The 25,554-nt window shown below is 41.5% G+C and overlaps 2 protein-coding genes across 6 annotated transcripts in view; one reads left to right on the forward strand and one right to left on the reverse strand.

The window, feature by feature from the left end:
- Positions 1-135: 135 nt before the first annotated feature.
- Positions 136-18,387, forward strand: cc2d1b (coiled-coil and C2 domain containing 1B). Of its 3 annotated transcripts, none has more exons than XM_078287472.1 (26): positions 136-207; positions 528-649; positions 782-926; positions 1,252-1,355; positions 1,473-1,592; positions 1,962-2,108; positions 2,651-2,972; positions 3,562-3,680; positions 5,494-5,572; positions 6,243-6,326; positions 7,056-7,201; positions 7,854-7,926; positions 8,167-8,306; positions 8,440-8,569; positions 8,863-9,035; positions 9,538-9,663; positions 10,469-10,527; positions 10,831-10,947; positions 11,365-11,438; positions 11,839-11,897; positions 12,013-12,064; positions 12,783-12,882; positions 14,585-14,675; positions 15,415-15,537; positions 15,655-15,704; positions 16,045-18,387. In XM_078287472.1, exons 2-25 carry the CDS (start codon positions 587-589, stop codon positions 15,664-15,666), a joined length of 2,658 nt encoding a protein of 885 aa, XP_078143598.1. In that variant the 5' UTR covers positions 136-207; positions 528-586; the 3' UTR covers positions 15,667-15,704; positions 16,045-18,387. The 3 variants fall into 3 exon arrangements, with proteins under 3 accessions (XP_078143598.1, XP_071780419.2, XP_078143599.1); XM_071924318.2 differs by having other exon boundaries at positions 15,655-15,698; XM_078287473.1 differs by having other exon boundaries at positions 2,651-2,969; positions 15,655-15,698.
- A 2,209-nt stretch (positions 18,388-20,596) lies between these two features.
- The window catches only part of zfyve9a (zinc finger, FYVE domain containing 9a), a 28,926-nt gene continuing 23,968 nt past the window's right edge, over positions 20,597-25,554 (reverse strand). Inside the window, exons 17-20 of one of the 3 annotated variants that reach the window (XR_013507097.1) lie at positions 24,699-24,804; positions 23,844-24,020; positions 21,844-22,469; positions 20,597-21,590 (exon numbers count right to left, since the gene is read on the reverse strand). Coding sequence is in view for 1 of the 3 variants with exons in the window: in XM_071924317.2 (XP_071780418.1) it covers positions 22,308-22,469; positions 23,844-24,020; positions 24,699-24,804 (445 nt within the window). In the remaining 2 variants the exon portion in view is untranslated. Of the gene's footprint in view, positions 22,470-23,843; positions 24,021-24,698; positions 24,805-25,554 lie in introns of all 3 variants that reach the window. The other 2 variants (XR_013507096.1, XM_071924317.2) reach the window with 2 other exon arrangements.

The raw sequence follows: 25,554 nt of genomic DNA on the forward strand, positions 1-25,554 counted from the left end.
GTAGTTCTCTAGATTCAGAGAGAAACAACAAAAGTCATCAATTGTGCAACAACAGCGCCTCTCTGGTTCATGTTTTGTATTGTCTGTCCTGGAATGCTCCCTTTGCGCATGCGCACTCAGCCCATACTAGCCCATGTCATGTCAAACCTCAAAACTGACTGTTCATCTCCGGGCTGAAAACTACCTGAACAAGTGGTGAATGAGCAGGTAAAGCAACATACGCCTAGAAAATCAGAATGCTAATCACTGAAATGATAATAGTGACACCGACAGTCGCCCTCTCGTTAGTAAATAAACTTTTCGAGTGGTCTAAGGTAGGGTTAATGAGCGTTAGCTTAGCTAGCTGCCTCAGCAGCCCGCTAAGCTAACGTTAACGTCAGTTGGCTTAAAGGAAGCTAGCAGCAGCAACGAGCCGCTGGCTGTCTGTTTGGGTGAGGCACCTGACAACCGCTCACATGATTCGATACTGCGACCAGCTTGTTGACATTACACAGCAAGCAGCTTTTCCGATTTGTTTGTGTTTGTAGGTTTATTTTGGACCGCTTCATATCCCTTTGGGCTTGTTGGAAAAACAAGCCACAGGAACATGTTTGCTAAGAAGAAGAGGGCACCAATGCCCAAGGGTCAGGGCGCTGCTGCAGCCAAACAGGTGAGAACAACACCAGCGCTACTGCCTTATTTTGACAGATACGCGCTACTGGCAGGTCTCTTCATTGTAACCTGTTAACTAGCTAAGTAGCTAGCTGTGGGGATGAAGTTTTTGTTTACTTCCTCGTTCCAGATGGGTCTGTTTGTAGACTTCAACCCTGAGGAGATGATGGTGGGTATGGAGGAGAACCTGGACGACCCGGACTTGGAGGCTGAACTTGCTGCTATCACAGGGAATACAAATGCTGCTGGAGGAAAGGCCAAGCAGAAGGCTAGGAGTGAGTGCAGCACTTCTGATTTGTTACTGGGAGATACTCAAAAGTTTGACAAATGATCTGAGGAGACCACTTTGTTTTTTTATGTGAGGTCCTGTTGTCCTCGTAACCTGTGCCAGTATATATTGTGATAACATGTAAGTTGCTGATATGTTCCTGCAGCAATGCAACCGAGACAAATTCCTGCACATTTATTATCCCGGTTAAATAAAAACATTCTGATTCTGGCACTGGTACCAATAATGAGAACACGTATTACACCATGATTTGTGCTATTGGTCTCACATGTAAACATGGTAAGATACATGACGACATGTTTGTGTTTCAGCCCCCTTGCCTATGGAAGACATAGCAAGAATGGCTGACGAGTGTATGAAAGACATGGATGAGGATGAGGATGATGATGACTTGGAAGACGATGAAGATCTATTGGTTGGTGTTTATGCACATTTATCTCTGCTCTCACGCTTCTATATTCTGACGTGTAGCTTTGTATACGAACAGCCAAAGTTTGGTTGTTGATGAGTTTCTGTTTCTTTTTCCCATCAGGCAGAGCTACAGGAAGTAGTGGGTGAGGAGGAAGGCGAGGATGCTGTAGCTGCTATCTCCACGTCCTCTGCCACTGCTGAATCCTCTCCAGCTGATACACCAGAGACCCCAACGCTGCAGGTACGATATATATTGCTTTCTGACAGTCTCAACACTGATACGGCTTTGAAATTGAAAATATGTCACCAAAATGCCTTTCTCTGCCAAATGTTTTAAGTGAAGGATAAAATCTGAATCCAAATGCCACTTTGGCTGGTAGATGAAAAAGTTAGTTTCATTGCTGATTGCCAGTATGAGAGTCTTAGTCGTTCTAACCTGAGATATAGAAATGCAGAAGCTGTAAGCAATATTTTATTGACTCTGTTATTAATCTGTCAAACACTTTACATTCTCAACTCACATGCTGAGTAATTCCTACATAGATTTATGAGCTGTTTACAAGCATTGTTGATGATACTTGGCTGTTGCTTTGGTGTTACGCTCCCTCAGAAACATCAAGAAGCAAAGGTCCCCGCCGCCCCAGGCAGTCTCCAACACACCTTAGAGGAGAGGATAGACATGTACAAGACGGCCATACAGAACGCTAAAGCTGCAGGGGAGTCCTCTAAAGCCAGGAGATACGACAGAGGCCTGAAGGTGGGTGACAATAAGGGATTACATCTGAAATAAAGCTCCAGAGTAAACAGATTACAGATACTTTAAAATATAAAGTACTGGTCACATATTCCTGAGAAACAACTCTGAGGGGAGTTCTGGCTGAGATTCTACACACAAAAAACATTTTACACAACTTTAAAATAAACGTTAATCATGACTGTAGGTGAAATCAAATTACAGACTGTAGATGATCTTGTTAACTTCATATTCTATATATTTTCGAGGCAAATAGTTGGCTGAGTTGGACTAATTCAGTGGATGATGTTAATGATGACAATTTCCATCATGTAATCAGTATTATGTGACAAATTACATTTTAAAAGTAATGTTCACAGTCCTGTCCATCCAGTCAATTTTTAGGCTCCATCATGGTAGGGAGTGTGCTCATTTGTCATCATTTAACACTACACTAGGCAACTTTGCACATTATTCTTCTATAACAGAGTTTTAGTTATGATTCTTTTATTGTCTGTAAAACACAAGATGACGATGAATATTCTTCTTCTTATTGCTCTCTGCAGACCTTGGACACCATGTTAAGTGCTGTCAAAAAAGGGAGGACTGTGTACGAGACAGAGATCCCTCCCCCTGTCGCCACTGGAGCCGCCGGTTCTGCCTCTCAACCTGCCGTTCCCCCGCGACCCGCTGCCCCTGCCGCCTCGCCTGCTGAGCCCGCTCCTCCAGAGCAGCAGGGGGAGTCGGAGGCCGAGATGACGCCTGCGGCACCAGAGCGAGTCGAGCCCAGCAGCGAAGAGGAGCAGTCGTCCTCCGCCGCCCTGCCCGCGCTGAGCAGCCTCCCCTCTCCAGGACAGGAGACAGAGGCACCCACCAGTCAGTCAGGTGGTTAGTTGTAGTTGGCAAGAGTGTAAAAAGGAATATCAGTAGTAATATTGTGTATTAGTGAAAATAAGCTTAACACATGCAGTCAGAGTGGTCATGAAGACTTGTGGAATCCAAGATTTGACAGCTTTGTTTTGCCGTTGTACCAGCCAAATGCTTTTTATAATAAAAAATAGACTGTTTGGTTATATGTTTAAGTGTCTGGTAGAGTAGGCAAAATTATCAGCCACAACCAAAATTTACATTAATACTTTAACATTTCAGTTAATTCCCCACCCTGTGCAATAAAAGACACTACACTTAATCATGAATACAATACATTGACACACTGTAAGTATATGGGAATGAACTTGCAGACGTTTGGGATTGTTGGTTTCCTCACATTTATTTATAATAGTGGCACTTTCAGGTAAATTTAATTGGTTCATCAGTTTAATCATTTCTAGTTTTCACCAGTCTGTTTCGAAGCAGAGATTTCGAATACTCGGGGCCAAGTTGTTGCCTCCTTAAAACGAAAAGCATTCTGAAAATGTGATGAATACGGGCTTTCATTGTGGTGGTTGTTTTGTGTTTTTGTTTGGTGAATCTGCAGTGGGCGAGGCGACCAAGGCAGTGCTTTTGGAGAGGCAGAAAGAATACAAGATGGCCGCCTTGAGAGCCAAGAAGCAAGGAGATGTGGAGAATGCTAAGCTTTATATTAGAACCAGCAAGGTAAGTTAAAGGACTGCAACCTGGTTGATTTGGTTTGATGTTATAGGACTTTTTGTTTAAGTGAGACAGTGTCATCAGTTAGTGCTAGTGCTAGTGGGCTTGCTGGCGATTCTTTGACAATTTGACTATTTTACTTCAGAATCATTGTCATTGCTGAGTACAATAAATACACAGGAATTTGTCCTGGCGACATTATGCTGTGCCAAAATTTCCATCCCCTAAAGAATGTGTTTCCCTGGTGTGTGTCCTCCTTTTGTCCTCAGTGTGTGTTGTTGTTGTTTTGCCACCGCATACGGAAATTCCCTTGGTGGAAATGTATGTAGATTAATATATTACAAACAAAAAATAACAAGATGTATCTGTAAGATAGAGGCTTACTTTAAAGTGTGGGCGCACCAACACGCTGTTTAACTAAATGTCATCATCCACATTTTAAAGTAAGCCTTCTTCTTCATCTTCAGACACATCTTGTTATTTTTTGTTTGTATTATTTAATGCCCCTTCTAAGGAGCACCTGATCGTATGTGTTTGTCCATTGGAAATACAGAAGAACCCACGCAGCGCTCTTTCTCTTGTTGTGTGAGACTAATGTATTACCTGGCAACTTGCAAAATCAATGGATGCTTGTGGTTTGAGATAAGATCACAAAAAGGCGCACTCTCCTTTCATTATGAGGCAGCCAGGTAGATTTTGTTTTTGTTCGGCTACTTTCATTCTTTGGAATTTTGTGAAATGTCTTTACAACATCATGTTGCTGTTTCAAAAGCCACCGTTAGGAAAGCAATCCATGAAATGTTAAATTGAGACACACAGTTGAGACACCGCCAGGGTGAACACATTTTTTAGGAGAAACTAATTTTGGCAGAACCCATGGATGCAGAGGCATATCAACAACTTTTACATAATTTACATATTTATTTACATGATATATACTGACACATTACAAGGACAACAGGACCTTACAGTCAGTGCTGAGGGACAATGTAAGACATACTCTGGACTGTAGACTACAGATATCTCTCTACATGTACGTATACATTTAATATTCTGTCGCTATGTGAATTTGAGCAATGCGGTATTCAGTATGATGTAGTTCTTCACTGCAGCATAAGCTGGCGGGAAAGATCAAGATATTGTTTTACCCTTATTATCAAATGAACCCTTAGAGTGAAACGGAAGTCAGTCCTGTATTGTGTTATATTGTGTTCACTCTTTCCTTGATTCTGTGCCTAAATTCAATGCATGTGTTTGCCTTTACAAGCTGAACACAGAGGAATGAAGCTTAGTTTCTGCTGGAACTGGAAGCAGCATTTCCACATCTATTTGCTGAGCAGAGCGAGTTTCTGTCGAAGGAATGTAGCAGCAGGCTGAGCAGCAGCAATAGAGGATGCAGTGCGCTTGTTAACCTGATGTTTAAATTCCCCCGTCTCGTAGAGCTGCACGGTTATGGCTCAAGTGATAATTCTGATGATTTTGCTTGATATTCTAATCAGGATTACAAATCATGGTTATTAGTCTTGATGATTTTGGGGAACAAATCTGTTTTTGCATCTTATAACGACATCTAGACTTTGTTGATACAACAGGTATTTTACACAGTAAAACAAAATGAGATGTTTTATTTTTGCAGAATTCCTCAATTAAGTCATGATATACAATTATGCATGATTAACTGTGCAGCCGTAGTTTCTCACTGCACTCTCTGACTGCTCCGTTTCTCTCTCAACTATGTTAAACATGCCAGCCGTTTGGAAGATGACAAAGACCACCATTATGTTTGACAGTCTTGGGATTTTTGTATTTCTCTGTGCAGAAGTTTGATGCAGTGATCGAGGCGTTGGAGAAAGGACAGGCAGTTGACCTGAGTGGCCTACCTCCCTCCCTAGGACAGGGTAAGGAGGGTGTTACAAAAACTCTTTTACTTTTAGTATATACACAGTTATAAAACACTGAAGTAAAGTGATTAAAAAAACAACAACACAGAGATAAAATTAGATGATAAAAAACACAGAGGAGATGCAATCAGTAATCTGTGCAGGTGAAATAAAATAAACCCTCAGGGACTTAAAAAACACATCGCACCTCAAAACAAACAACCACAAAAAATCAAGTTGACAGGCTAAGACATGATTGCACTGGAATTTAAATGACAACAGAAACAACATGGTGGAAAATGAATGAACAACAGTAAGACCCATGAACATGACAAAGGAAAAACAATGAATCAAAATAGCTCTGTCATAGCCACATCACTCTATTTGGAATATTTATTTATTTTTGAGCACACAAATACTGGATTATAGTAGGAGAAAGTAGAGAGTAGAGATGAAATGTGCAGGGGAGCTAAGAAACCTGAGAGAGGAAAGAATGTAGATGAGGTATTCTATAATCAATGGCTTCATCAATAAATAATATCAGCAAATTGCATAAAATAAGTCCAATTGATTTTCCTAGATGTGTTCTTAGTAGGTACAGTATTGTTAAAGGAGTTGTAGCCCACAGTGTCTGATTCTTGAATGTGGTACTGTATGATTCAATGAACCTCCTGTTATTCTGCCATAGTGGAACAAGGAAGCTCTGCAGCAGGGAGGGAAGCTGCCTCTGGGCAAAACACACAGGTCACACAACCGGTTGCAGCAGACCCAGGTGACAACAATACTCCCTACTGTATGTGTGTGTGTGTGTGCATGCGTTTGAGTGTGTATATGTCTTATGTGTGTTGTTTATTTCTCTTTTCTTTGAGGAAAACTTGTTTTGCCACCCAGTTTTCTCATCTTCACGCTGCCGTGTGGCTTAAAGGATTTGTAATTCTATCACCAGTAGCATACAGTCGGTTTGACTGTGTGTCTGTACGGTCTCTTTAAGCACAGAGGCAGGAGAGATCCAGCTGCGGCTTAGTAAAAACACTTGCGCACGTGCTTGCACACCACAGGCAGCACATTTCCTCATCATCTCCTCCTAATTTCACCTCAACTCTTCAGTCAGACTGAGCAACAACACGAGAAAGAGACTTGAGCTGACGTGAGCTAGTTGTCTGGATCTAGACTCTAAAACTGAAGTCAAGATGATGAATAACGTCAAGTGGATATTGCGTGGCTTGAGCTATGGAAACAGATTTGTATTACAGTCAAAAAGACATTTTTCTCCCAGTAACAAATCTACTGTAACTTTACTTTAGCTACAGTATCAGCTGTGTTATGTATATTTTTCACATAGCAGTGAAGTTGAGTTATCTTAAATGTATTCTGAGTCTGAGTCTTACATCCTAGCAACAATATTTTCTTACTTAACACTGGTTTTGAGGTGAAATCTCAAAGTTACTTTAAAAAAATATGGGGAAACAGTGATGTATACAATGTTGTCTCGCTCCCTCAGCCCCCGCCGTCCCATCAGTCCCTGCTCCTCCAAAGGACGTCCTGGAGGCCCTTGAGCAGAGGAGAGCCAAGTATGTGGAGGCCTCCGCTCAGGCCAAAGCCAGCGGAGACGACCGCAAGGCCCGGATGCACGACCGCATCGCCAAGGTACGCCGAGCCCTCTGCAACGTCTCTGTTAACATTCAGAGAATACATTTTCCTAATAATGAGTAGAATAGAGCTCACCACACCTGATGTTCAAGCTCAGTCTTTTTAGCTGTTTAGCTCTCAATTGATTCAAGTGTTATAATAAGTGGTATGAAACTAGCACACTATTTAAAAATGAGGATTGGAGGTTTTTATGTGAGATAGAGGTCTATTTTAGTGCAAAGTGCAAAAAGTACAAGGTGCATATCACTGATTTCATTAAGTTCAAAGCATTGATCTTTTTACTTCTGGTAGGGATCAGCTTAGTAGACCTTTTCTTTTTTGTCAGTTCTTGTACATTTTAAAGGCAATATACAATCAACAACCACTGTTCAAGGAGATTTGTCATGTTGTTGGTCATAACAAGAACATGTACATAGAGAAACAAAGAAAAGCAATAGAGATACTGCATATAGAAAAGGAGAAAACAAACAATTAAGACAGCATCCATCATAGAACCATCGTAGAGTAACAAACCTGTTCTCCCCCCTAAAAAAAAAAAAAAAAGTTGCATCCTGCTTGTGTATCCCAGGAAATTATGTTAGACTTTTCTAGTTGAAAAGTAGTGATGCCATGGTCTGTTTCAAAACATTTAACCTCTCCTCTACTACAGCAATACCAGAGTGCCATCCGAGCTCACAAAGCAGGAAAACCTGTCAACTTTGAGGAGCTCCCCGTCCCCCCTGGTGAGATTCTTTTATGTTATGTTTGTTTTTGAATGGACAGTGTAGTTTTTAAGTTGCATTTAGATCTGTAAAATTGGATTTGCTCTGTATTTGCAGTTCTGTAGTCCCAGGTTGTTAGTATGTACTGTGTTACTATGTAAATGATCAATATGTCTGTGTCAGTGCCACGTTATGTAGGACTGTGTGTATACAAAGTGAGAACTGTGCTAATCAGAGTGAACATTTGTTTGTATCCTACAGGCTTTCCTCCAATCCCAGGCCAGGAGGCGGCAGGAGCTGAGCAGGGATTCGCTGCTGTGCTGGAGGCAGCCAATAAGCTTGCCTCTACAGACGCTACAGAAGTAGGGGATGAGGAGGGAGATGAGGAGAAAGAAGAGGAGGTGGGATATCATTTGAAGTGCATGAACCAGGCAGCGTTGCATAATCTTAGTCTTTTGATCTTATCGCTTTTGATTAATAATGGTTGACCTGTGTAAGAGTCTTAAAAGTGTCTGCTCTCTCTACCGTTTGCAGTCTAAGCCTCCTGTTCCAGACAAGCCAAAGAAGCCCATGTTAGCTGTGCCTCCAACAGCTCAGGTGAAAAAACTGACTCCCTCTCCGTCTCCTGACAGAACATCCACCAGGGAAGGCCTCTCAGCAACAGGTCGGTCCCAGCAGAAACACCTGAGCAACTAACATTATCTCCAAAGCACCCGAGACTCAGATCAGCAACTTAAGAAACCAGTCGTCAGAAATCCAGTCATTTTTTTGATTGAGAAAAACATCTGAGGATGTTAACTAGTTAACTAACCTAGTTTCTTCATCTGTTACTGCAGAAATAGAGATGACCCGATGCACGCTCAAACCACATCAGTTGTGTTTCACGTCATTTTTACAGTAGGTTTTCTTTAGAGATTCCCCTCGGTCATCCTTTCCCTCTTCTTGTTCGTCCTGTAGTGGCACAGCAGCTGGACTTCCTGGAGGGCCGCAGGAAGCAGTACATGAAGGCGGCTCTGCAGGCGAAGCAGAAGAACGACATGGAGCAGGCCAAGCAGTTCCTCCGCACCGCCAAGGGGTTCGAACCCATGATCGAGGCGGCCCGCAGCGGCAAGACTGTGGACATCAGCAAGGTCAGAACCCGCTGGGAAGTGGATGTACTGTATGTTTGTGAACTGAAATGTTTCTTGCGAATTGGAATATGCAACAATAAATACTGCAGTTCTTTTTTTTTTTTTTTTTGAGTGATGGTGCAGCCCTAAAAGAGAGATAATAGACACTATCAAATGCCAATTTGAATTCCAGCTGAGGGCACAAAAACAGATATAAAACCCAATGATAAAATTGAAGAAGAATACATAAATGAGTAGCAAAGAATAAAAGAAATGTATGTAAGAAATTTAATAAAGGCAATTCTGTGAAAATGTTTTGAGCTGTGTTTTAAAGGTGCTACGTGCAGCATTTTCAAACATCAGTATATCATTGTCAAATTAATTGTGATATCTTGGTATATTTACCATAAACAAATGAGGTGGAGATGATTGGTAGTCTCTGCCTCATGCTAGTGGGATTGTTTGTGCCAGTGTTTCTCAAACAGTGACAGGATTACCAATGTTTTTCCTCACTGTGTTGTAGGTGCCATCGCCCCCTGGTGACGAAGATGAGGACTTCATCCTGGTGCACCACAGTGATGTGCAGATCTCAGAGAAAGCAGAGGCGGTTTACACACAGCTGGCCAAGATACTCAAAGAGCAGTATGAGGTAAAGCTGCAGGATTAGGACTAAAATGAAAACCCAGATTATCTTGATAGATATTGTAAGATTTGGGGAGCAAAAGTATGTTATTGGACTTCATTTTTACTGCAAATGATATCAACATTTTGAGTATTTACAACTTCAGTGGGTGTTTGAAATGAGATGATCTTAAATTTCCCAATGTTGTTGATTGTGTAAATTATATTCATGATATAACATTATGCAAAATTAATTATGAGGCCCTAGTGGTGTGCTGGAGCATCACAGTTAGGAGTGGAAAGAAAAGATAGGATGTAATATGAATCATGTACATGGGGAAACTGGGTCATTACAGCAGCCAATAATAATAGGAAAAATATAATTTAAGTAAGAATATAGCAAATGGGCATTGTAAATATACAAAATCAACAATTTCAACACTTGAACACATTAAGTAGACTGTAGTAGTATAACAAATACTGGTTCTAAATTGATGTTTTATTTCAATACATTTCTTTATTGAGTGAATACATACAAGTAAACTGCTTTAAACATTTATACACACCATCTGCTGCGCTAGATAACACCATGCTCAGTTAATTTCCTCAATAAGAATCTGTAGTATCTAGAAGAAAACCTGAGCTCTCACTCTTAAGAATTAGACGTTTCTAAGCTCTCTGATGCCTTTAGATGCATCAGAATCAATTCTGATGCCAAAAGTTGGTTTTGTTTTCTTATTCCAACCCGGTTGCTCTGCTCCATAATGCCTTGCTGTTCTCAAGATGAACATATTCCTTAAGATGTCTTGTTTCTTCTCACTTTCCTCTTTTAGAAATGTATGACTTACTCCAAGCAATTCACACACCTGGGGAACGTCACAGAAACAACAAAGTAAGCTCTCTGCATCACTCAGAGCATTTTCAGTTTTGTTCATGATTTCAGGTTTACACACGAACCCCATCCATTTCTGACACCAGATTGCTGTTGTCGTGTTTTTTTTATGCTTTTTGTGTCCTTGATCATATCCCTGATCAGTGTAATGTTAAAATACACATTGAAAAGCATAGGTAGTGAGAGTGTGTAGTAGGTTGATGTCTCAAAGAGGATGTTCCCTCCTGTTTGTGTGTGTGTGTGTGTGTTTATGTATACGTGTGTGTGTGTGTGTGTGTGTGTGTGTGTGTGTGTGCGTGCCAGGTTTGAGAAGATGGCAGAGAGTTGTAAGAAGAGTCTGGAGGTCCTGAAGCTGTCTCAGTCCAGAGGGTTGGATCCTCCCAAACACCACTTTGAGGAGAGGACATATAACACCGTCAGGTCGGCAAAGTCAACATTCACAAAATTAACATTTAGGTTATTCTGCAAAAGTAGGCATTTAATTAAAATGTCTTAGGATGTTTTTGAGTCATGAGAAGTTTTGAGTCATGAGTTTTCAAGGTTGAAAAAAATTGAAAAGCTGAAATGGTAAAAAAATTCAGTGTTGTCATACCTTTTCCTTCATCATGAGAATTTGTAAGGAAATAGTGATTTCTGCTTCTACTCCAGAGCCGTTGGGCGGTCAACTCCTATTGTTGTTTTTTGTTTTGTTTTGTTTATTGCCCATCTCTTTGCTGATTTTCTTGCATCTTGACCAGCCATCCTTTCTACCCCATGTGGGTGCCAATGCAGTAAATCACTCACCATCTCTCTCTCTCTCTCTCTCTGTCTCTTTTTTCCTCCTTTCCTTTCTTCCAGGATATTCCCAGAGCTGAGCAGCACTGAGATGGTGGTGGTCGTTGTGAGAGGGATGAATCTTCCAGCTCCTAGTGGTAAAGTTGACTTGACTTACATTCAGCAGCGCACCTCTCACACCAGTCCAAACTTACACATATGGGTTCCTACGCAAGGCTGGAAAAGGATGGAAAGTGAATTTGATAATATCCAGGTCTTAAATGAAATGTTGAAGAAATGCACAAAAATCTCTGATATGAAAAAGCTGTCTGGAGAAATATTACTCAGTCCTAAACACATATGACTACAACAAATTGTATGTAGTTGCAGACCCACAAGCATTTCATATAGCCTTCTGCTATAGACTGATATGGCCTTATTGACTCTGAACAATTAAACAATTAAACACTGACCAAAACCTAAAATTCAGTCAAGAAATATGGAATATTAAAATGTAAAACATGCTTTGTTGTAAACTCTCTCCTACTCTTCCTTCAGGTATCCAGACAAATGACCTGGATGCCTATGTCAAGTTTGACTTCCCCTACCCCAGTACGGTAAGTGAGCTAAAGCTACGTCTCGTTTCCTTTTTATAGTCACTTCTGGCTGCTGAGGGGTTTCAAACCTGTAGTGTTTTTCACAGATCTTTGGTTTCTTCTTTGTTACCAACAGGAGCAGCCGCAGAAACACAAAACAGCCGTCATGAAGAACACTAACTCCCCAGGTAAGACATGACGCGAGCTGTAGATCAATGTGTGTGAGTTGATGTTTGTGTTAGCAGCATGGAAAAATTGTTTCCTGAAAATCATCATTCAGTATTTCTTGAATATGGAGAATCTAGTCAGTAAAAGTGTTATTTTGTTAATCGAGTACTTCGTTTTATCTGCCATCCTTTTAAACATTAATTTGTTTTAATTTAATTACCAATCATTTTATAAGAGCAAGTGTCACTTTTCTCATTTCGGAGCAAAACTCTTCATGTATTTGCTGCTGCAGTGAAGATTACAGAGCACAGAAAGAAATACAGTACATTAGCTATGAAAATAATTGCAAATTGCCATCCTTATTTTGCATGTAAAAGTTATTTTTTTAAATTTTCTAAGATGATGAATTTATATTTAGGAACATATGAAGCATTTCATTCCAAAATGAGATATCCACCATTTGGAAAAAATGAAGCCTACTCTGACAAAACGAACGCTGACATGAAAGTAAAGCATATTATGGGTCACTATTGAAGTTATGAGTCATCTTATGATCTTTGTTTACAGGTGGGTTATGTTTTTGAGGATGATATCATCTGTTTTTGAAATATTACTGAAGAATTCTAGCAATTATTTCTCTAAAATGGATTTATAGCTTAAGTGAAATACTTCATATGCTACTTAAATGGTAGCGCTGCAGAGCCTTGCACCTCTTCACCGGTGATCTCTTTTCACCAGAATACAACCAGAGCTTCACCCTGTCCATCAACCGGAACCACCGCGGCTTCAGGAGGGTGCTGCAGTCCAAAGGCCTCAAACTGGAGCTGCTGCACAAAGGGTGAGTCACTTCCAGACCTGCTTACTCTCTGCATGTCCTAATCTTCACTTAGCTGCTGAACGGAGATTGTGACCCGGAGTGAGAAAATCCGCCCTCTGGTTAGATAATCAGGGCGGCGGGTTGGTTTAGAGACACTGAGGCCGATAATCAGGTGCTTACTGGTTTGATCCCCGGCACGGATCCGAGGAAATGCTCATGTATGTGTGGGGCTATTGTGTACAGTGTCTCAGGGTTCCCACGTTCCTTGAAAATTCTTTTGTAGTTTTGAGAAAAATAAAATGAGGCCTTAAAGGTTTTTGAAAATGAATAGATGGCCTTGAAAGTACTTGATTTCTCTCCGGACCTCTTCCTCGTCTTCCCATCAAGCAGCAGTTTTAAGAAGATTTCATCAGGATTTCTTGACTTGATCAGATCAGTAGAAAATGAGACCGTCTTATGATGTCACATCTTAAAACAGACCAATTTCGAGTCCCTTGAATTTCAACAAACAAGACCTTGAAAGTAGGGCTGAACAATTAATCGAAATTTTATCGAAATCGCAATATGGCTTACTGCAATTTTCAAATCGCAGGAGGCGCAATATTTGTTAAAGGCGAAATGTGTGTCAAAATACCATTTTAAATTAAATATTGTCGTGCTGCAGAGATGTCCTGGCCTACACATCATATTCTACAGACTTAAGAAAACATCTTTGTTTGGTACAGATCCCCGCAAAAATCACACCATAATCATTTTAATACGTTTTTCAATGAAAATGAGAATAATGATGTAAAAATTATCATTCCCTCTAACATCGCAAATCATATCGCAATTGCAGTATCAGTCAAAATAATCGCAATTAGATATTTTTTCAAAATCGTTCAGCCCTACTTGAAAGTCATTGAATTTGATGTTTAAGTGAGCGTGGGAACTCTGGGGTCTGAAATTAACTTTTTGGCTCACCTGCCAAGGGCTAGTGAATACAAAAAACTAAAAAAAAAAGACCTGTCAAGAATTTTTACTGGCCAATATAATTGATGTCTATTTTTCATAGAAACACGTCACCCTACTCGTTTTCAATGCTGTTTCCGGTACAGAATCAGGTTCTGTGTGAAACATTCAATAAAGAGACAAGAGCAGATTGAGAGTTTTAATTTAAAACTTGTTCACTCACTGTCATTTTTTTCTTTTTTAGTCTTTCAAAAACAGATGATTTTATCCTCACAAACCCGCTGTGTGTCGCCACATGGGAACAACGCTAAGTTTCCACTGACTCGTTAACCATCCCGGCTGCGGAGAAACGGGAGGAAACGTTTGCTGAAGTTTAGACACGACGGCTTCATGTAGAGCCAGCAACGAAAACAAGCAGCCAATCAGGAGCCTGTTTGATACAGAGCCACTGTTTTGCTTTGATTTGATTGGCTCACGGTCAGAGAGAGTGTACGGTGGTCAGCAGGGACAAAATCTGAGAACAGGCAAAGACCAAAGACTGTATAATTGAGCCAAATGTGTCACTCATGTTTATTCACCAAAGACAAATTTGACCAGTGTTTGGTGCTTGTCGGCTGTTAATTTCAGACTCAGATTGTGTGTTTACCCAGGCGAGATATGTGGAAAGACATCTTCAAGCTAGATGTGTAAACTGACCAGTAAACTATGTGTTGTCCTGTGTTACTATGGTGACACGGTGACGGTGATGTCACCGCTGTGTGTCTCCTAACAGGGGTTTCCTGCGGAGCGACAAGCCGGTTGGGACGGCCCTCGTGAAGCTGGAGAAACTGGAGACCCAGAGCGAAATCAGGGAGATCGTAGAGGTGAGGCCTTCTGGACTGAAATGGACTGTAACAGAGAGAGATAATAAAGGAATATAGTGTCTTTGTTTAGTATTTGTTCATTATTGAGACAGAAGGAAGGCTGGTGGGACGCGGCGGGAGAGATTAAGGGGGGAATGTTGTGGCTGAGTTTGATGCTCGTCCAGCAGGAGATACGTGTGTTTCCAGATGCTTGTTTTCTTACATGCACAAGAGTACTGTGTGCTACGGCTGTCGATTTCTCCTAAAAATAAAAATACAGTATGCATTGACTGAAATGAGTCAAATTCGACCGAAATTTGAATATTAAGGGTAATATTTACATATAATACTGACAGATGAAAGCAGAGCAAAATGAACAGACGTGTTCTAAAGATGGAGATTCTATCTTCTATGCAGTCTTTCTGTTCAATTTCTTGAATGATTTGAGTTGGTGTTCAGCTGATTCTTGCGGTTTACTGAAGGGAATCCAAATATCTTACAAACAGCACTTGGAGAAGTAGTTCAGAGGAGTAGTAATATGGGCAGCCAGTGATGCGTTCAGTTCAATCGGCTGTTAAAAACCCCCGTTTTTGACGCATTTGATGGGCAGGTTGCCGTTTAAAGTAGATTTTTGACATTCAACTGAAATTCAAAGATTGAAATTTGTTCTGACCGCCTTTCTGTGCGCCTGTGAGAATCAGTATGTAAGGTTGTAGCTGTACTTCATTTGGACTCGTCGTCTTCTCTCTTCCTGTATCAGGTAATGGACGGTCGTAAGGCCACAGGGGGTCGTGTCGAGGTTCGGGTCCGTCTGCGGGAGCCTCTGAGCGGACAGGACCTGCAGACCGCCACCGAGCGCTGGCTAGTCCTCGACCAGTCACAGGTAGCCACACGACCAGCGTTACATATACCGATCCAGTGTTTTCACAACATCGTCCCCAGCATGAAGTCTGCAATAAGTTTCTGCAAAGCTCTTGACTTTGGTACGTTTTTGTCTCAGGTTCTTCTTTAGACGCTGCTGCAAGATTAAAGACCCCTAACAAGGTACAGGTAATTATATTCTCCTTTTCCCTTTTGTCTGAAATGAATGAACGCCTACATGTGGGGATTTTAGAGCAACCCACCCCTTGCTGTTCCTCAAATGATGCAAGTACCAAAAAGTATGGCTCTAGATTCAAAACATCACACAGAACATCATCTGTTCCCCCCTGCAGGTTTATTATCTGTTATCTAATTAGTGTTCTTTTACCTCAAAATCATTCAATTAAACTTAGAAGTCTCAGGACATACTATGTATTTGGGTGAGTTTGATGATTATTTTTCAAGTTTAATTTTCACTTAAATTTCCAGAAGAAACTGACCGACAACGCCACACGTCTTTGTCTTCCAGATTAAAGGCACTCAATCAAAAACACTCGGAGGAGGAGGAGGAGGAGATGGGACGGAGGCAGGGATTCTGATGAGAGGGACGGTCTGTCGTCCGGACCGCCGGGCTCCGGCTGTCCGACCCAGACCTACACGGGTCTTTTGACGTCTTAAACTTTGCACACTGCGAAACACAGAGCTCCTTCCACACAGCGGGCCACCAGGAGGAGGCGGGGAGCCGGCGTGTGGAGGGCCAGCCGGCTGCTCGCTCTCCTCCGCCGACGCTGTGCCGCTTGTCTGTCTCCGGTCTGAGAACACGCTGCGGGACGGGCGGGTTCTCTGACCGAGCGTTCACACAGCTAGCAACTTGTGCAACCAGTTGACGGAGATCAATCAGTTGTCTGTGACTAGAGAAATGTCGACCACAATGTTGACCACACTCTGTTCCCTCGTTTGTCGATGTGGAAAAGTTGGCTACAGCTGGACTTTGGGGCGACACTGGCCATCGGGAGCCAGTCGGCCATCAGAGAGGTTGCTAGCAGGGTGAACGCAGAGTTAAGGTGGCGATACACAAGGCAAACTTACAGGCAAGGCATGTGGTAAATGCTCCCTGTGTGATTTAAAGGGAAGGTTCAGCCATTTTACAAGCCATCCCAATTAACCACCAATCAATCCCCCTCTTAGAAAATGGCAAAAGTTTTTACATTAGAGCTTGCGTTTCTGTGAAATCGGCAACCACCTCCTATTATCATTTGTTAGCAACGCTAGCACAAGTCAATGCGGTATGAAACTATAACTCTTAAAATCACTTGCAAGCCATTCCATACACTTCCATAGCTGTAGTAACAGTAAGAATATGTAATAAAACTTGCAGACGAATGCTAACAGGAGACTGGTGCTGATATCTCTGAGACCAGAACTGGTATAAAAATGTTTTGAATGTTACAATGTTAGTGGACAATGTTAGTGATCAATAGGATAGGCCTCTAAAATCACTGAACCTTCCCTTTAAAGCAACATTGCTCAGGCACTGTTGCCGTTGTTGTTGTTGCCCAACAAGTTGCCCAACAAGTTGCCCCGCGTGTCGCTCCTGACTCCTTGAGCGCGGCGGAGCGGCCTTCGCTCGTGTCGAAGGGGCTCGACGTTAAGCTAACCTGATCCTGCTGCCCTACATGACTTAGTTTATATCAAAGAATGTGTACATACTCCTTATATATACGGCTCTGGTTTCTAGAATTGCACCTATGCACTAATACCAAAGTAATCACTGTTGCTGTAAGATCCTGCGTATCTGAATTGCCTTTAGCTGCCATACTCGTTAGGATGACACGATAATAATGTGTGTGACCGAGCGTGGGAAGGTTCAGATTTCTTTTCCGACGTTGTCACTTGGACTGTTAGTTTTTATTTTTACTCTTTGGAACAAATCCACACAATTCAGATGTTTATAAATGTTTTAAACTGTTATAATGGACAGGAATAAGCCAAGTAATATAATTCTAAGTGGTACGATGAGGTGTGAGATGTGATTATGTAATGCTTAAAAAAATTATTATTTTAAAGACCACACTCCCTTTCTGGCACGTATCACTTTTATTTGATTAATAATAAGCCCTTCTCACTGTGGCCGCTAAGCAGTTTAAAAACATCGTCACTTATCTTTGGGTTTAATATCTTTCTTGTTCTTGTCAAACCGGGTTTACACTGTATAGCACTGAGCTGTGCACCAGTATCATAGGACTGAGGTTTGTTAACTTTTAATATTTTAGGAAAATAAAACTTGAAGGGTTTCATTCCAAAAATGCTATATATCCATTTTGGGAAAAGAAATTGCGATTTGAAAATCAGTCATTGTGACTCTAAAAGCACAGATGATTCTGTCCACAAAAATATAATAATTGGTAAGTCAAGGTTACAGGTTGACTCAACTGTAATAGTATCCCATATGTTTTACTTTAACGCCACTAATTATTGGCAATTATAAGACTGTGCATCACTTTTTTCCAAGCGGTGGATATCACATTTTGTAGTGAACCCTTCAGTGTTGTGAAGGAGCGATGGCATTCTAACAGATGCTAAACAGGAAGCCATAACGGATCCGCTGAGCCAATTAAATCCCATTTCCAACAGGAATACCTCCACACCGCAACATTATCAAGTTGCCAACTGTTACTGTATTAACTGTGGTCACAACATTTCCATGTTTCTCCTTTTGTATATTCAGATTATATTTTGCGCAGCATCTTCAGGAAAAACTTCATGAACCAACGAAACTGATCTGCCGTACTGGTTTGGGGAAACAGGACTTGAGGTTTGATAGAAACCTTGGCCTAATTAATTCAGTAACTCATTAAATGATAAAACACACTGTTACCCTTCATTTTATTCTCTGTTAGAGTATGTTTTCATGACCCACTTCTTGTTTACAAAGATGAATGATGTCAGATTGTTTATGAAGACTTATCTCCAAAATGATGTACAGTATTTGTTTTGGAAAACAATATCATCTCTAAAATATACAGAATCCAGTCTATAAATGTTTTTTTTTTTATAAAGTTACCTACTCTCCTTTAAAAAGTATCATAACTTGCTTTACTTTTGCACTGTCAATCATTTTGTAAGAGTAGGTGTAGAGTAGAATAATAAATGAGTAGAAATCTTCCTCCTGATAATGTCGACGGCCTCATCAGTCAATCAAAAGCTGTTGACCCTGAACAGCAGATAAAAAACAAAGCTCATTTCAATTTTCTATAAGTTTTTATTATACATATACTACAGTTTTTTGATAAAGACCGCTTTATTGACATTTGTAGTGTAAAGAAAAAAAAAAAAAAGATGTACAGGGTTTTTGGCTTTTCATACAGTTCTTTTTGACTGATGTCAATGTTTAATAAAAACAAAAGAAAGGATTTTAACAAAACCCAGTCAATGACAGGATTGTATGAATGGATTTTGTTCAGTTTCAATTTCATCCACAAAACATAAAATACTGTCAAAATGCAAAGTTGATTTGCGCTCGTCACCATTGCAAGCTTGTTTCTGTATGCATGCAGTGTTATAGTTTGGATAGTAACATCTTACAACTGAATAATAAAATAAAAAAATGCTACTTTCAATAAAACAAAATTGCACCTTTTGGATTATAGGACATATTGCACACCTCAGATAATGCCAAAAAACGTAACAGGGAGCAAGAAAAATAAATCCTTAATATCTCCTCTTCATTAATGCTATTTTATATAAAGAACTGCCAATGGAAGCTACCGGAAGCTTCTCCCCTGAAAGCCGTGTCACACAGTGAAGACACAGTGATGCGTAACACCACCTCGGGCAGAGATGATCACAGTAATTAATCCCGCACTGTTGACCTTTGACCTCTCGTTCAACCTTTACCAAAAAAAAAACGCTTCTTAACTCCGCTTCACTAACATCATCTTGCTACAGTAGGTCCTAAAACACTTCAAATTGAGTCGTAAAGGAATATAACACAGCTACAGGTATAATTTACGCTGTTTGTCAATGCTTCGGCTCTTCTGCAGATATTCATGTGATTGTCTGTCTTGGATGCTGCTGATTGCGGGTGGAGAGATTCTCACTTGTAACCATAAGATTGTTATACTCTAATAAAAACGCTCGACAAAACCCTTTTCTGTATTTATACCATTTTGTGAGTCGCCTCTTCTGGTTTCATAGTCCCACGCATTAAAGATGGAGAAATGTCGTAATTCACTCGCAACATGAAGGATGATTTCTATACACTGAATTTCGGTACATGGGTGATTTTTTTTCGGCGATGAGTCTAGCCAGGTCCGTTTTAAAAAGAAACAAAACACATTTTACAGATTTTTTTTTTTTTTAACAGAAACAGGAGAAATACATTCTTGGTTTTTTTTTCAGGTCCATGTCGCTGAGGGAGAGGGAAGTCCAGGGCTTCTCTTTGAAAAAGCAACTAGACTTCAACAGCCTGAACTTTTAATACTTATTTATAGAAATTTTGGGAATGTTGAGGCCTTTGAAGAGGACAAAGTGTCTCTGTCTGATCTGCAGGGTTCCTACACTGGAAGTCGGCCATTTCAAGTTCTTAAAAAGATTTCAAACTGCAGAAAAAAGTTTGTTGGAAAAATATTGTTCAGTCTCGACGCGCACGGGACTACACGCTTTATGTAGTTTAAAGACTCGTGCTCGTGTCATGTATTGATATTTGATGATGTGATATTTGTTGTTGTGAATCATAGTTTTCAGTTTTGGAGTGATGTGGCCTAGCTGACGGTCATATTACCCAGAAACCATCAGCACACATCACACTGAACGCTGACCAAAATCTCATCACGCTCAAATCGCAGAGTGCTGAAAGTGAAAATGTGTAGGAACCCTGGATCTATAACTGATACTGAACTGTTGGTGTAATTGATCACCCTGGGACACAGTGGCGACCCTCTCACTCAGAGTCTTTTCTCTCCTGTAAATGGCTTAGAATCCAGTGCACTGCTTCTGCATTTTAATACAGTTCTTTATATATATATATATATATATATATATATATATATATATATTTTTTTTTTTTATATGTATATGTATATATATATATATATATATATATATATCTTTACATTTTCAACAGCTATTTTCTTTGTATGATAAAAGAGACATCGAAATCATTTTAGTGGTTTTCCAACCACTGTTGGACGAACACAGAGCGCTGATGTTACTGAAGATGGAGGAGCTTGTTGGTGAGATTTAGATATGAAACACACACTGAAGTTAAAACTGCTTTCCCACTTCTCTGCTTTTGGGCTTTACATGTGTACTGACGGCTACGCTGGGTCTTGTTAACGGTGTTGAGAATCCTTTGTCAGCGTCTACTCCCCTTGTTTGTGAATTCAAAGTTTATCAATAAAGCATTGGAACCTTTTTTTGTTGTTAGCGGACTTTCTGTCTAAGACAAAAGGGCGCTTCGACTTCAGAGTTAGCATGTAACCACACGGCCCGCACTGCTGGTTTCACACAGCATCAGTCAAAAGAGCCGGCCCGCTGTGTGTGACGTCTCTTCAGTAATACTGTCTTCACTGCACCTCACGGTCCAACTGCTTTGCAGTTCTATCTGGAACAGAAACCCTTTTGTGTGGATCTCTGCAGGCTACAGATGCAGGGTTATAATGGAGAAACTGTTCTGCCTAGAAAACACTATGTACAAACCAAAACAAATCAATGCATTTGTCCATGTCATGAAATAAAGCATCTGGTGATTGATGGATAAAGCTTAAGAGGCGAGTCTGAAGCCAAGAGGAGTTTTGTCTTTTTTTTTCTGCTTTCCTCCTTGATGAATCGCTGCTGCAGGCACTGCGCACCGCGGTGCGAATAAACGGTTTCACCACACTGAGGCACTTTCTCTCTCCACATTCAATCATCTGTGTCTTTTTTTTTTTCAACATCAGAGGAAATATGTGATGACTAGTCCAGACTTGTCACTGGTGGACTTGCTTCTCCCTGGCCGTCTAGAGCGTCCGTGCTACACAGAGGCCTTTGCAGATATTACCCAGGGTTCAGTGCTTCTGCCCTCGGGACCCCTGGCTACCACAGTGGCATTGGAGTAATGGGGGATTGGGAAGGAGCAGTGTTAAAGAAGCAGAGGAGCTAGATAACACCATGCTGGGTCAGACCTGGGTTAAAGAGGATGTGCAAACAATTCCTAGAGTTTATTTTAGCAGCCAGTAGGTGGGGTTCACCACATAGGATGCTGCAAATTTGTGCCACAAAGTTTCAACAAGCACAGGAAAATATATGAAAGTCAATTTAGCAAACTTGGCTATGATTTGCAACTCACCTGACACAATTTGACCTGTCCTGACGCAGTGAACCCCACCCCTCTGGTACCATAAACAGGCTAAAACCAGCAGAGTTGTTTGCCGGGATGGTCTGACCCAGGTCCGGTTGGGGCGGGTGACGACAGCACCTCGTCCTGTGAAGGAAAACCCCCGTGAGGAGGGCGGTGCGGGACCGGCAGACGGGCTCAGAGCGTCCTCAGGCCCCAGGCGGCCTCCGGAGCGGAAGAGGCGGTCGATGCATAGGTGGACTTGAGGAATGCTACCCCGCCTGGCACAGCACAGCTTTCAGGCTCTTTGAAGTGCAAACGGTTGAAGGGAGCTGGCAGAGAGGTGAAGGGGTGGAGAACCAGGGTGAGGGATGATGGGTAGGAGGTAAAAAAGAGAGGGCTGGGGCGAGAGAGAGAGAGAGAGAGAGAGAGAGAGAGAGAGAGAGAGCAGTGGATGGTGGGATAGTCTGCGGCCCCTAGGAGATGATCTCCAGGATGTAGAAGACGAGCTCCATCACCACGGGCCCCTCGCTCAGCTGGCACGCCCCTCCGTGGATGACGGGGATCAGAGCGCTGTCCAGGTCGCTCAGGTACTGCGGCAGCAGCGGCTGGCCGTTACTCCCTGCCAGGTAGCCCACCTGCAGCGCCGGACAGAAGGCACAAGGGTCAGGCGGGACGCTGGCCAGCGGCACCGGGCCAGGAAGCATTTAGACTCACTGGGTCACTGGCAGGGTCATGAACGAGCTCATCAGTTCATATTCAACTGAGGAATTAGAATTGGAATTTGATAACAATCTACAGAAAACAGAATTAGAACTGAATTGGAATTTTAGGAAGTTTAATTTAATTCAGTGATTACATGTAGTGTTATATATTACCAATACTGAATATCATAAGCTAAACCGGTATTTTATAAAAGTCAAATGTGTTGTGATTGATATGATAGATTAGGTTTTTAATAGGGATGCACCGATGCCACTTTTTCAATGCCGATACCGATTACGAGTATGAAAGTTTAAGTATCGGCCGATACTGAGTACCGATCCGATCCATTACTTTTACTGAACAGTGCAGGCTTACTTCCTTAGTTTGGGGTCAATGGACAAAATTATTGAGATAAAATCCTTGTTTTTCCCTCTGTTTGAGAAATACAGGCTTCTATGTGCCACAAATGCATAAAATCAAGACAGTTTGCTTTTATTTCTTATATGTTACTCATGGCTTTCGGTATCAGATTTTAGTCTTGGGTAAAATCTCCGATACCGATATTCCATTTTAGCCTGGTATCGGCACCGATACCGATACCAGTATCGGTGCATCCCTAGTTTTTAAGTAATTGAAGCATATTACAGTACTGTTTTTAAAGTTTTCATGTTTTTAAAAATTATCGAGATAATATCGTATATCAAGATAATTTTGGTCAAGATGATCATACCATGAAAGTTTCGTATCGGCACAGGCCTGCCTCCAAATAATAGATTTCTGAGTGAGGAAATGTTTTGGGCACAAAAAGTTGCAGAAACACCTTGTCGCCCAAATAGATTTCTGACCCTTTTGTTGCCAGTTTGGGGAAATGTTGCCCTTCTACATTGCCCTAAAAATACCCCAGTGTATCATCGCCCTTATACATAAAAAATAAACATGAAATATGTAGATCAGGGTGACCTGGTGGCTCAGACCGGTGCAGACACCGACTGCGCTCACGACTGCATGCATTTGAAGCCAAAAAATGCCACACTGCTGCATCTCTCTCTCTCTCTCTCCACTTCCCTCCCTGCCTCTACTCATTGTATTCTGCCATAAAAGCGAATAAAATGCTTGCGAAAGGGTGGATTGCCTCAGTCTTGTGTATCGTGGTGAAAACCGTCGCCTCTGAAACCACAAACACCCCAACTAGACTTGGATCGCGCTCCACCAGAACCCGTCTCTCCTTTGTGCGTCTCTTGCTAAGGGGAAAGGACCCGCCCGCTGTCTCTCTTTTTTTAAACAGTCAAACCACCAGCCGTCCTAACCTGGTCGGAGTCCAGTGTGACCCGCAGCCCCAGCTTGGCCATGCCGTCCTCCTTCAGCAGCTTGAGGTGCGGGCACAGCGCCATGCAGAACGCCCTCGCCACGTTCTCCGTCAGCCGGCTGTGGTCGGCCGGGTCGCTCAGACCGTTGGGCTGGTCCTCGCTCTGAAGGAAGAACACCTGAGGGAATCAAGGGAATACGACCTTCAGCTAGATCTCGGCGGTGGGAAGGACTTTTTTAATATTTGATAACAGTTAGGCGGTGGAAGGAAAAAGTCCAACAAATGCCTAATTTTGTTTGCTGTGAAAGAACATGAAAAGAAATACGGTCTTAAAGCTGCACTAATAGGCAGTTTCGCACATTGGCGGCCCCAAACGGCAGCGAGAATTGAATTTTGAGGGCTTCAATACCCAGAAATCATGTAACTTGACGTCAGTAAACTACGCAATCTTCAGACCTAAATGTCGTATTCTTAGTGGCTGGTGTAGGCAGAGTTGACGAGTCAAGCTTTCTCTGGACAGAGAACTGGCTCACTGCTGTTTACAAGAAAGTTATGCATTTTGCTCTTAAATTTCTAGTAGATTTCCTGCCAGTGCCTGACACCAGAATTGAATTTGATCTCAATTAATCGGGTCGGGACGCTCTTCTGGCACCTGAATTTCCCCAAGGGGATTAGTAAAGTGCTGTCTTATCTTATCTTCTCAGTTGCTGCCCCACTTCATGATTGACAAGAGAGGTGTGTTTTCACATAAAGATCTAGCCTAGTGCAGCTTTAATGAGATCTTTGTGGCGGCAGGGATTGTTTGTTTTTTTGATATCCGGTCAGTGACGTCAGAGTGTGTGTCGGTGTGCTGTACCTCCGTCCAGCGGATGACCTTGCCGTTGGCTTTGAACTCCGAGCCGTGGAAGATCTTGACGCTGGTGATGGACTCCATGGACTTCCCATCGATGGGACTGATCACACTGTGGAGCAACACACAATACAACAGGGTTGAATAAAACTAAATATTTCAGCATTTACAAGTCAATGTAAAACAGAAGAAAGTGAAGAGGTAGGAAAGGTGATAGTACTCAGTGAATGAGACTGATTAGGATTGTGATTCCCTGAAGGGTGTACACACACTCCAACATTCAGTGAAGTGTGTGTGTGTGTGTGTGTGTGTGTAACTCTCCCTCTCCTTGTAAATACTCACCCAGGCTGTTGCTGCCTATAAGAGTGTGTACTTACTCAACTTGCCTGGTTAAATAAGGGTTAAATAGGGAAAGGGGAAGGAAAAAAGCAGGAGTGAAAGGCCCAGGTCAGGGATTTCCTCCTCCTCCTCCTCCTCCCCCACACCCACCCACACATTTCTTATTTCTATATTATTGTTGTTATATATTGTAGTATAATGCACATACCTTACTTATTTTTATTTGCACATAATTTTATAATGCACATACGGTACTTTACATATTTTTATTTTATTGTAGTATAATGCACATATTGTACATATTTTTATATTTATTTTCTTATTTCTATTTTTCTTATAATTTCTCTATGCCTATATATATTTCTGTGAGCAACTGCAACGAAACCCAATTTCCCCTCGGGGATCAATAAAGTATTTCTGATTCTGATTCTGATATAGAACGGATGAGGTGATATAGCAGCTGGTAAAATACCTAAATTATATTTAATGGGCGAAAATCTCATTTAAACAGCATTTAAATGAG

This window comes from Centroberyx gerrardi, chromosome 13 (assembly GCF_048128805.1).
Source record: "Centroberyx gerrardi isolate f3 chromosome 13, fCenGer3.hap1.cur.20231027, whole genome shotgun sequence".
Classification (NCBI taxonomy): Eukaryota; Metazoa; Chordata; class Actinopteri; order Beryciformes; family Berycidae; genus Centroberyx; species Centroberyx gerrardi.

What these genes read in the sequence shown, in the direction of transcription:
- cc2d1b (XM_078287472.1), top strand. Translation starts at nt 587, where the DNA reads ATGTTTGCTAAGAAGAAGAGGGCACCAATGCCCAAGGGTCAGGGCGCT. An exon ending in TTTATATTAGAACCAGCAAG is followed by an intron (nt 3,681 to 5,493) that starts GTAAGTTAAAGG and finishes TTCTCTGTGCAG; the next exon opens with AAGTTTGATGCAGTGATCGA. An exon ending in TGCACGACCGCATCGCCAAG is followed by an intron (nt 7,202 to 7,853) that starts GTACGCCGAGCC and finishes CCTCTACTACAG; the next exon opens with CAATACCAGAGTGCCATCCG.